At 39.1% G+C, this 13145-nt stretch overlaps 1 protein-coding gene across 1 annotated transcript in view; it reads left to right on the top strand.

Moving 5' to 3' along the window:
• LOC142759653 (dynein axonemal heavy chain 5-like) overlaps positions 1-13145 on the top strand; it is a 466211-nt gene that overhangs the window by 364723 nt on the left and 88343 nt on the right. The window contains 6 exon segments of the mRNA XM_075862058.1: positions 2477-2625; positions 5352-5518; positions 9821-9910; positions 10258-10403; positions 11667-11750; positions 12341-12500. Coding sequence (XP_075718173.1) covers positions 2477-2625; positions 5352-5518; positions 9821-9910; positions 10258-10403; positions 11667-11750; positions 12341-12500 — 796 coding nt within the window.

The raw sequence follows: 13145 nt of genomic DNA on the forward strand, positions 1-13145 counted from the left end.
GAACCCATGGATAACCTCATTTTACAGCGTCACGATCATAGGGCATAGCCTCCTGCGGGTGTGCCCATTCGAGGAATAACAAGTATCTAAGTATGGGCTAACACTATTGATTCTGTAGTGGACTATAGTGGACTATACGGAGGTATTTTGTCAGTCGTTATCTCTCTCTGAGGTTTCTGTTGCAGAGGAGTACTCTGCATCATATGTTGAAGCAAATACTTGATGGGTTATATGGAAGGTATGATGGAGAGAAGGGTAAAGTGGAAAATTTTGGACAAATTGTCTTTTCTTTCTCTTCTCTCTGGGTGGGATGGGGAAAATGTTTTTGTTTCTTTCTGTGTATCTCAATATTTGTATTATAATAGATTTTTTTGTTAAAGAGGCTCTGTCACCAGATTCTCAAATCCCTATCTCCTATTGCATGTGATCGGCGCTGCAATGTAGAGAACAGTAACGTTTTTTGTTTTTTTTTAAAACGTTAATTTTTAGCCAAATTATGAGCTATTTTATATATATGCAAATGAGCTTTGAAATGGACAACTGAGCGTGTTTTTATTCGTATGTCCAACTGGGCGTATTGTGTTTTTAACTGGGCGTGTTTACTTGTTTTACTAACTGGGCGTTGTGGAGAGAAGTGTATGATGCTGACGAATCAGTGACCAATCAGCATCATGCACTCCTCTCCATTCATTTACAAGCAGCATCACGTTCTTACTAGAACGATGTGCAGCCACATACACAAGTGTCCTGATAATGAATACACATGACCCCCAGCCTGGACGTCATGTGTATTCAGAATCCTGACACTTCTGAATCTTTTCTGTGAGTAAAAACACATTACACGCCCAGTTGGACATACGAATAAAAACACGCCCAGTTGTCCATTTCAAAGCTCATTTGCATATATATAAAATAGCTCATAACTTGGCCAAAAATGAAAGTTTAAAAAAAACAAAAAACTTTACTGTTCTTTACATTGCAGCGCCGATCACATGCAATAGGAGATAGGGATTTGAGAATCTGGTGACAGAGCCTCTTTAAGGAAAGAAAATAAAATATATTTAAAAAAAAAAACATTTCCAAGAGGAATAATAGAGGGATGGAAAAATGCAGAGTGCTTAGAATAAAGATGCTAGAGCATTATAATTTTATGGGAAATACAATGATTTACATGTCAGGAGAGCGGATAGGTTCTCTTTAAGAAGAACATATGACCAGTATAATATACATAGACAAAATAATACATAATCCCTGGGATTGGCGCTTAATCACGCCCGTCTGTCCTCAGTAGCTCTAAATTAGGGCACCATAATGGAGGGCCCAGTTTGATCTTTGCTATGAGGACCCGTATCTTCTATGTATGGCACTGTATCCAAGAGTAAGATTATGTGACTGTTTGGTGAAATTCTTGGTGTCAAAAGACTAAGAGTATTCATGATAACTATGACTGCCTGTCATGTATCTCTCTGCCTATGTGACCTAAAGGAATGGGTTCAGTCATACACAACAGTGCCATCTGTTTTCTGACCAGATAGTCTGGGATGTATATGAGTAATATGCAGGAAAAGTAAATGAATGAAAGATAGATCAATACCTGAGTGCTGTATTCAGGATTCAGGACTCTGCCCCGGCAGCAGCAGTTCTAGGACAAGTCGTGGGATTTGTTCAGACAAAATCTAAGAATAAAATACAAAACCTCTGAGCACAGGGTAGATACAAGAATAGTTGTCATGAAAAAAAATACATGTTGAAGCAAAAGTCACAGGTAGGATATTAAAAAGTATCTTCAGCCTAGTGAGGCATGTATTATATATGGTCAATATATTAAAACATGCAAAGTAGACGCTCTAGGTTTTTACTGTCCAGTTCTAGTCCAAGACGCCCATTGCTCCAGCAGTCTGTTGAGATGATACGCTATTCTAGACAGCATATGTTGTGGGTTTCTCGGGCACTCTGCAAAATAAGCAGAGACTAACAAGTATCTAAGTTTGGCTATCACTTTATAATATCTGTCTTCATCAATTGCTGCTCTTTGGGGGTAATGTACAAGGCCACCTGCTCATGCGGAATGGAACACATTAGCAAGATTATACTTTGTTTGGTCTACTATATGCATTACTGATTGAAAGTGAAATTCTATAATGTATTTCATTTACCCCCTTAAAACATTTCTGTCATATAAATAACCGCTTTGGTTCCTGACCCCCCCCCTCCCCTTAACATTTGCTTAATGTTTCACTAGCAACAACCAAAAAGAATATGAGTTTGTACTACAGATGTAGCACTCTATCTTGACTTTTAATACATTAAATACACAGTGTAAAGAAACTTTAACTTAACTTTCTCAAATACTTTTCAATGGGTTTTGTTGGGTGATATCACGCTGCAGCAAGTTCAGTCAAGATAAACTTGGCTACATCTGTACATCAGAACTGTTATTTATGTATTAATATGTATATAAACTGTCATCACGCAGGAAAAACTCAAGCTTCGACTTTCAAAGGAAGCAGCAATGACGGACAACGTTTTTGTTGGTCCCAGCACGTTACAAATGTTCTTGCATAACTTTAAAAGTATCTTCCTAAAGAAAATGGGAGAACAACACAACACAAATAACCGTCTGAAGTAAGTATTGATTAAGTATTGATTGTATAATAACATTTTCTCTGGTGGTGTCCTTAAAACCATGTCTGAATTCTTACACTGAGAAGAGATTTTCAGTAACCAAGTAAGGGCTTGCAAATAAGTTCATTGCATTAATTCCCACTATGTGAAATAAACTAAACTGACCTGAAGATATTAGAATTTTGTCTGTGGATCTCATTAATTTCAGCAGAATTCACCAGCAGTCTGAGGCCTCATGCACACAAACTTATTTTTTTCCTCCCGTAAATACTGGTGTAAATACGGGTCCTTTGTCACACATATTCGACCCGTATTCCACCAGTATTTACGGACCCGTGCCCGTAAATACGCCTCCGGTGTCACCGGTATTCCACACCGTATTTACGGACCCGTTTTGTCTGCACTAATTGGCAGCCCCTTCTCTCTGTCAGTGGTGGAGAGAAGGGGCAGCCCTTTCGGGCAGAGTTTCCGCAGCGATTGAAAGTCAAAGAAGTTCATACGTACTGTTGTCTTGGTGACGCGTCCCTCTTTTGACATCCAGTCCGACCTCCCTGGATGACGCGGCAGTCCATGTGACCGCTGCAGCCTGTGATTGGCCTGTGATTGGCTGCAGCGGTCACATTGGATGAAACGTCATCCCGGGAGGCCGGACTGCAGGAAGAAGCAGGTAAGTTAACTTTTAATACTATTAACTCCAGCAGTAGTCACTGTCCCGGGTGCTGAAAGAGTTACTGCCGATCAGTTAACTCTTTCAGCACCCTGGACAGTGACTATCCCCTGACGTTGCCTAGCAATGCTCCCGTAATTACGGGCACACACACATAGCCACCCGGCCTGAAATAGGACATGTTCCATATTTTTCAAGGGAACGGGCACCTTCCCGTAAGCATACGGGAAGGTACCCGTGGCCAATAGAAGTCTATGGGCCCGTAATTACGGCCCGTAATTACGGCTCGTAATTACGGGCGTTTTTACGTTCCTGCGCATGAAGCCTCAGGCCTTGTTTACATCACGTTTTTGCTCTACATTTAGCACGTACGCCAGGAAAGCTTATGATGTACACGCTAAACGTGCTCATTAGCCCGATGGAGGCCTAAAGCGCATCCTTTTGTCCTCCGTCTCGTTGGTATAGGTCGGTATACCCTGTTTTTGAGGTATGGAATCGTGTAATAGACTATGCTATTCCATACAATGGGATCCCTTAAAAAATATATATGGGTGACTTATGCTACTGTATGGCACACTTCACAGGCATCCGTTGAATATATACGTTATTAATTTTTCAAAAGCTTTTTATGATTTATCCGTTGATAGGCCATAATAGCCTATGAGTGACAGATGCCTGTGACGGATGCATCCGTCACTATAGGCTGTTATGGCATCCGTTAAACATATACGTCACGAAAAGCTCATGACATACGTTAAACGGATGCCATAATAGTCTATCAGTGCCACTGTTAAGCATTCGTCACAGCCTATGTTTAACATATACGTCCGGAGTTTATACACTAAACTTAGGCCAAAAAAGTGACTTGCACAGGGTATAAAATCTATTGTTGCGCAGGTCCAAGGAAAATAGATTACACACATTGGATTTGTATCTGATTCTGTTGTATCAAGTATCAATACAGATGCAGTATCGAATAGCCACTCATCTCCCTCTCTGCGGCCTGTACATGTAGCCTGTACAGTAGTATATGGTGCCTGTACAGTAGTATATGGTGCCTGTACAGTAGTACATGGAGCCTGTACAGTAGTATATTGTGCCTGTACAGTAGTATATGGAGCCTGTACAGTAGTATATGGAGCCTGTACAGTAGTATATGGTGCCTGTACAGTAGTACATGGAGCCTGTACAGTAGTATATTGTGCCTCTACAGTAGTACATGGAGCCTGTACAGTAGTATATGGTGCCTGTACAGTAGTACATGGAGCCTGTACAGTAGTATATGGTGCCTGTACAGTAGTACATGGAGCCTGTACAGTAGTATATGGTGCCTGTACAGTAGTACATGGAGCCTGTACAGTAGTATATTGTGCCTGTACAGTAGTACATGGAGCCTGTACAGTAGTATATGGAGCCATGTACAGTAGTACATGGAGCCTGTACGGCTCTTTAGTACAGAGCCATACAGCCTCTGTGCACTGTCGTACAGGCTCCTTTCGACTCCGTTTGTACAAAGATACTGTATTCCGTACATATAGAGTTCAATGGAGCATAGTACAACTTTTTTGTGTGTGTGTGTATTTCCAGAGGAACAAGCATGGGACAGTTGGATTTGAACCTATTAATTTCTTTGTTTCCTTGAGAGATAAACAGTCTGCATTGTCAACCGTTTGTAAATTTTTGGACTGTCATAAAAATCAGTATGTAGTGGTATATGTCTGTTGAAATTTTTGGTTCAGTTGTCAAAAAAATATTGCTGAGGAGGTTGGCAACCCTGTAAATATTACCAAAAGGTGTCTGGTAGCTGCTTATCCTTCTCCCCTACTGAAATAACATGCCCATTTGGCTGAACCAAATAGACATATTAATGGGGGAGTCAGGAAAGATAGTTGTCAGCCAACCTCGATTATGTCCATACTGATGAGAAACAAGAAATCCTATGGTAAAACAGGTAAGAAGGCTTTCTTATAGATGATCATCCATATGCAATTAGAAAATCGATCTTTTGAATAATGCTGCACTTGTCTATAAAACTTGTGGATTTATTTTCTGTCAACAGGCATGTACTTGAGACACTTGCTAATACCAGAATGGATGCAAAGGGTACTCAAGAAAGCATTGGTGATCTAGAAGAAAAATTCAAGGAAGCAGAAATCATAGTTTCAGATATTTTAGATAAACTTATTACAAAGACTTCCATGTTGGAGCAACTAAAAGCAGTATTAGGTAAGGTTTTTCAGGGTTTTTTCTGTTCTACTCTAAGACTGGGTTCACACGACCTTTTTCCAGGCATAAACGAGGCGTATTATGCCTCGATTTACGCCTGAAAATACAGCTCCAATACGTCGGCAAACATCTGCCCATTCATTCGAATGGATTTGCCGACATACTGTGCCGACGACCTGTAGTTTACGCGTCGTCGTTTGACAGCTGTCAAACGACGACGCGTAAAATGACTGCCTCGTCAAAGAAGTGCAGGACACTTCTTTGGACGTAATTTGAGCTGTTTTTCATTGAATTCAATGAAGAACAGCTCAAATGTACGCCCGTCAAAGACGCCTCGCATAATGCGAGGAGGAGCAATTACGTCTGAAATGACGGAGCTGTTTTCTCCTGAAAACAGTCTGTAATTTCAGATGTAAAAGGCACTTCTCGTGTGCACATACCCTTATAGCTTCTTTTTAAAAAGACATCCAGCATGTTCAGGCTGTTATGATGTCTGTGTTGATCCAGAGGAAGACACACATAAAACCTGAAATAGATGTTTTGTCTTCCTGGTAGTAGAAAAATATATCATAGCTCCATAGCCTGACTACCTTCATAATAAAGACTCATTTACAATGTGACCAACACATACCAGTCCCATTTTTTTACAAGTGGAGCCGTAAAGAGACTAGGCTTATGCAGATACAAACGGGGGCATTTTTTAGGCAGTTTTTTTAAGGCTTTCCAAGGTGGAAAGGTTTAAAATGTCCTGCCATATTGTTGGAAGGTATGCCAAAAAAAAGTCCTTTTCTGGTATTCCCTTCTCCTTGCCTGCTATAAAAATGGCACTATTTAAAGGATAAATGACACCCTTATGCCAGATTCACACAATGTTTAGCCACGTTTTTTTTTTAAATGTTTCGCTGCATGTGTTTATGTGGCTAAAACACTGCAGCCAGACGTTAGTTGAAAGTCTATAATAAAATATGAGAATGTCTACATACAAAGCTGATTGGTTCTTGGAGTCTCTCAGTAGAAATTCAAAATGCCTGGAATGCTGTTTTTCTTTGAAGTTGGAATGATCTGACATTAACCTGCAGGGCTGTTATAAGGCTGGGTTCACACGAGCACATTAACGTCCATAATGGACGGACGTATTTCGGCCGGAAGTCCCGGACCGAACTTAGTGCAGGGAGCCGGACTCCTAGCATCGTAGTTATGTACGAGGCTAGGAGTCCCTGCCTCTCCGTGGAACTACTGTCCCGTACTGAAAACATGATTACAGTACGGGACAGTTGTCCTGCAGAGAGGCAGGGACTCCTAGCATTGTACATAACTATGATGCTAGGAGCCCGGCTCCCTGCACTGAGTTCGGTCCGGGACTTCCGGCCGAAATACGTCCGTCCATTACGGACGTTAATGTGCTCGTGTGAACCCAGCCTTATTGAATCCCTCGCTCTTATAAAAGAATAATTTCAAACAATAATATAGTGTTAGGAAACTGTTATTTATCAAATTTTATAATATAGGTTTTACATTCCAAAAGCTTTACTCTAACGTACATGCTGTAACCAAAGTCAAGGGAGCATTGCAGACAAACATTATTCTCTGTGTGCATTGGCATTTTTTCCATATCATTGTTTTTGACAACAAGATTAGATAGAGTATTCTGCAGCACTAGCCTTGCCGTCAAAAGCACCAGAACCAGAAGGCCCTCATTATAAGTCAAAAAGACCCATCGGGATTTCTTGGGATTTGTTTAAAAACGGATCAGTCATACTGGTTATAACTCTGTTAAGAACAGAAGCCATTGAAGTAGCGTGAACAGAGTTAATGCAAAAGCAATCAAATATTAGTCATTTCAGACATTAAGGGTATGTTCACACGGCTTATTTTTGGCCGTTTTTCGGGCCGAAAACGGCTGAAAAATCGGAAGCAGAACGCCTCCAAACATCTGCCCATTGATTTCAATGGGAGAAATGGCGTTCTGTTGCGACGGGCCATTTTTTTACGCGGTCGTTTTGAAAAATGGCCGTGTGAAAAAAACGGACGCGAAAAAGAAGTGCATGTCACTTCTTTAGCCATTTTTGGAGCTATTTTTCCATAGACTCCATAGAAAAACAGCTCCAAAAACGCAGCGAAAAACACGAGTGGCTTAAAAAAACGTCTGAAAATAAGGAGCTGTTTTCCCTTGAAAACAGCTCTGTATTTTCAGAAGTTTTTTAGTTTGTGTGTGCACATACCCTTACAGGGCAAAAAATGGGTTTTCTTTTATTTTTCTTTCAAAATCATCATTATCAACCTAAACCCAAACATAATTTGTTTCTCATAGTTGCTGTTTACTGATTATTTATAGTTGCGGCAGTTTGTGTTATTCATGTAAAGGTGCCCATACACATTAGATAAAAATCATCCGAAGCCGGCAATTTCTGTAAAATAGGCCTACAATATAATGTGTTTTTGGTCCTCCCAACTCTTCACTGACGACAGGTGTCAGGAGAAAGAAGGATCGTGTGGTGCCAGCGTGCATGTTTATGATGGGAGTCTGGAGTAATAGTGTTTGACCAACAATTATTTCATGTGTACGGCCACCTTTAGCATAGTGTTCCTAGTTATTGAGAATATATATATATATATATATATATATATATATATATATATATATATATGAATAAAAAATTGAAAATCACATAGTCAAAATTATATATATTTATTTGCATTGTGCACAGAGAAATAAGTATTTGATCCCTTTGGCAAACAAGACTTAATACTTGGTGGGAAAACCCTTGTTGGCAAGCACAGCAGTCAGACGTTTTTTTGTAGTTGATGATGAGGTTTGCAAACATGTTAGATGGAATTTTGGCCCACTCCTCTTTGCAGATCATCTGTAAATCATTAAGATTTCGAGGCTGTCGCTTGGCAACTCGGATCTTCAGCTCCCTCCATAAGTTTTCGATGGGATTAAGGTCTGGAGACTGGCTAGGCCACTCCATGACCTTAATGTGCTTCTTTTTGAGCCACTCCTTTGTTGTCTTGGCTGTATGTTTCGGGTCATTGTCGTGCTGGAAGACCCAGCCACAAGCCATTTTTAATGTCCTGGTGGAGGGAAGGAGGTTGTCACTCAGGATTTGACGGTACATGGCTCCATCCATTCTCCCATTTATGCGGTGAAGTAGTCCTGTGCCTTTAGCAGAGAAACACCCCCAAAACATAATGTTTCCACCTCCATACTTGAGAGTGGGGACGGTGTTGTTTGGGTCATAGGCAGCATTTCTCTTCCTCCAAACACGGCGAGTTGAGTTAATGCCAAAGAGCTCAATTTTAGTCTCATCTGACCACAGCACCTTCTCCCAATCACTCTCAGAATCATCCAGATGTTCATTTGTAAACTTCAGACGGGCCTGTACATGTGCCTTCTTGAGCAGGGGGACCTTGCGGGCACTGCAGGATTTTAATCCATTACGGCGTAATGTGTTACCAATGGTTTTCTTGGTGACTGTGGTCCCAGCTGCCTTGAGATCATTAACAAGTTCCCCCCGTGTAGTTTTCAGCTGAGCTCTCACCTTCCTCAGGGTCAAGGATACCCCACGAGGTGAGATTTTGCATGGAGCCCCAGATCGATGTCGATTGACAGTCATATTGTATGTCTTCCATTTTCTTACTATTGCACCAACAGTTGTCTCCTTCTCACCCAGCGTCTTACTTATGGTTTTGTAGCCCATTCCAGCCTTGTGCAGGTCTATGATCTTGTCCCTGACATCCTTAGAAAGCTCTTTGGTCTTGCTCATGTTGTAGAGGTTAGAGTCAGACTGATTAATTGAGTCTGTGGACAGGAGTCTTTTATACAGGTGACCATGTAAGACAGCTGTCTTTAATGCAGGCACCAAGTTGATTTGGAGCGTGTAACTGGTCTGGAGGAGGCTGAACTCTTAATGGTTGGTAGGGGATCAAATACTTATTTCTCTGTGCACCATGCAAATAAATATGTATAATTTTGACAATGTGATTTTCTTTTCTTTTTTTAAAATATAATCTATCACTCACTGGTAAAATTAACCTAGCCTAAAAATTCTAGACTGTTCAAGTCTTTGACAGTGGGCAAACTTGCAAAATCAGCAAGGGATCAAATACTCATTTCCTTCACTGTATATATATATATATATATATATATATATATATATATATATATATATATATATATATATATATATATATATATATATATATAATATATACATACATACAGTATATATCCTTTTGCCAAAATGCATTGTTTGACATGAGCATCCTTTCACATGTACTTTATAATTTAATTTCTATCAGGTATTGGAGATGAGACACTGCAAATTTTCCTTTCACAAAATGAAAATGAATCCGACAATTTTGAAGAAAACTATAACTTATTAAAAGATGGTAAGGGACTTGATTTTAAACACATTTAGGGCTCAGAGAACGTCTTCGGTGGAAGCTAGAAAGAATAATGTTTTATTATTATCATTATTATTAACAATGACCCTGGGCTTAGAAGGTAGAGATAATGGAAGCTATATAGAAATTTGGCAGATAAGGATGGTAAAACCTAGCGATTTATTATATTTTTTTATAAAGTGTAAACTATAAAGCAGGATACATCTATCTATACAGCTAGTCCTGGTGTTATTACTGCACATAAAATGCTAATATAATATATCAAGTATCTGTGTTTAGTCACTTTGAGTTGCAACCATTATAACCTAGATATACTCCCATTTCTATCCTAGATGTTTGTGACGAATATGATGAAGCATTTTATCGCATGAAAGAATCAAGTAAAAAGTCATATCTGCATGATATCCTACAAAAGACAGAGAAAGCAGCTGATGAACTAGAAGAACTCAGGAAAAACCAAAGATCCATAAAGAATGAGGTAAACCTCCATCGAGTCATCAACTCAAGTCGACATATACTTTTTTTCCCCACATAATAATATTTACATAGTCATTTAGTTTACATTTTACATACATTAAACAACATGTTTTTAACTCCTTCGTAGAAGAAAAAAATGTTTTAATGTATACGTTAAACGGATACGCAAACTGATGCAAAAGGATGCCTCTACGTTTTAATGTACACGTAAAAAAACACAGACAAAGCATTCGAATGGCATACTGTTGTCTACATTTATATCGTATGCTTTTAACGTATACGACTAAATGCGAACTCAAAATGTGATCTAAACATATTCTAATAAATAAAAGTGATTTGAGCATTATTCCTTCCCAAATCTGCTAAAGAGCAGAGGGATAAGCAGCGTGTCAAAGCATAACCACGTAGAGTTATCCTTCCATGAGTCTGAAAACAAAATCGGTAACAACCCTTAAAGGAGCTGTAATAGCGGCCATTTCCTGTTGTCACTTTTAGGGTATGTTCACACGCACTGTTTTCAGATGTAATTCGGGCGTTTAACGCCTCGAATTACGCCTGAAAAAACGGATCCATTACGCCTACAAACATCTGCCTATTGCTTCCAATGGGTTTTACGATGTTCTGTTCCCACGAGGTGTCATTTTACGCGGCGCTGTCAAAATACGGCGCGTAAAGAAGTGCATGTCACTTCTTGGGACGTTTTTGGAGCCGTTTTTCATTGACTCCATTGAAAAACAGCTCCAATAACATCCGTAAAATACGCTGCAAAAAACGCGAGTTGTTAAAAAAACTTCTGAAAATCAGGAGCTGTTTTCAGGTGAAAACAGCTTCGTAATTCAAGACGTATTTTGCTACTGCGTGTGAACATACCCTTAAAGAAAAATTTTGTAATATAATAATTCAAGCACTTTAATTTTCTAGTGATTTTTAATTCTACCGAGAATTTTCAATACAGTAAAAAAAGGTGCCTAAATATGTTAAAACATCAATCTTTTTGGCATGGTTTGCCCATTATACCATATGGACACTTTCGGGGTATAAGGTAAAGGTATCATACCTATTATACTTTTGTCTTTTTTGACACAAAAGTATTTAACATTTCATGGGGTATAAGTCGGAAGCATATCCCAACGTGTACCCCAAACTTGCACAAAACCAATGTGTAAACATTGCATACGGCTGCTGATGTGATGCTGCACACATGTATGTTGTAAACATCATTACAATGCTCCCTTGTTTCTCCCTTATTATTTACCTCATGTAGGTGATGCACTGGTGTAGTAAAGTAGACAAACCATGTGTTGAAAGACTTGTCCGATGCCAAAATCCCCCATACTTGGTTGCTCAGGTAAGACTGTAAAAATAAGCAAGAAATAAAATATTTTCAATTATTTTATTTATTTATTTTTATTTACAGCAGTCAGTTTCTAGATATTCCTAACAATTATATAACACAGTACACAGAAGTTCAGGTTGTATTTCATTTAGGCCTAATTCAGACAACCGTATTTTACGTCCGTGTGCTGTCCATTTAAATTACTGACATCGCACTAGCCCATGCAAATCAATGGGGCTATTCACACATGCATGTTTTTTCACGCAGCGAGTGTCCGTTGCGTGAAACTCACTGCATGTCCTATTTTGGTTAGTTTTTGCAGACCACGTCTCATTGAAGTCTATGGGTGGGTGAAAAACACGGACAGCACACAGATGACATCCATGTGCTGTCTGTTTTTCACGCATCATTTGCTGAAGAAAACATGAGGGAAGAAAAACAGGAAGTGCAGAAACACGGATGGGCAAAACTGATGCCATGCGGAAAGCACACTGATTACACACGGAACTGAAATACGCTTCTTTTTTTTTTGCGGATGCAAAATGGACACGCTCATCTGAATAAGGCCTTACGTTAATATTTGAATATTCTGATTTCTTTAGATTTTGGAAATGGCATTGGTCATGATCAGTTGTGTCTCAAAAACGGAAAACCTTAATGAACTTCAAAAATCTTCTACTCCTTTAAATGAGAAGTGAGAAGGTAAAGCTAGCAAGAAAATTCAGCCCTCTCCTGTAGGCAAATCAACTGCATCAAAGAGAGGTGAGAAACACTGTGTACATTTATTGTATTTTTTTTTTTTTATGTAATAGAAAGATTATTCCCTCACATCACCAAACATTACCACTATAAAAGTACCTGTTACATAGGAATCCCCTTAAATATTTTACCCCTTACCACCTCCCCTGAAATAAAAAACCACAGATGCAATCTCCCCTCTTCCTTTCAACAACCTGCCAATATCTCCAATTCCCTGCTGTTCATATCTCCTTACACCAATGATCCCATATTGATGTAAATTCAAAGATGTTACTTTACTTTCTGTACACCAATATTTTTCCATTAAAATTTGTTAACATATTTTATCCATATCACTCTGTTACCCAATTTTTAAAATACATATTCTTGCATAGTGCAACAATTTTCCTACACACCAGAGACAGAGGAAATGCTCCAAGGATGTAGAATGATGGATCAAATAGTAACTTTATCTGATATACCTTAGTGATACTGTCTACTATTGCCTTCCAAAAACTCTGAATCCTAGAACATTCCCAAAGGAGGTGTAAATCATCTGCATCTTTAAACCCACATTTGGGAAACAGTAAATATTTTCTATATAGAATTTAGCCAATTTATAATGGGAATTACGTAATCTAAGAGAAATAAAATATTGAGACATTCTAT

This window comes from Rhinoderma darwinii, chromosome 4, assembly GCF_050947455.1.
Source record: "Rhinoderma darwinii isolate aRhiDar2 chromosome 4, aRhiDar2.hap1, whole genome shotgun sequence".
NCBI classification, from domain to species: Eukaryota; Metazoa; Chordata; class Amphibia; order Anura; family Rhinodermatidae; genus Rhinoderma; species Rhinoderma darwinii.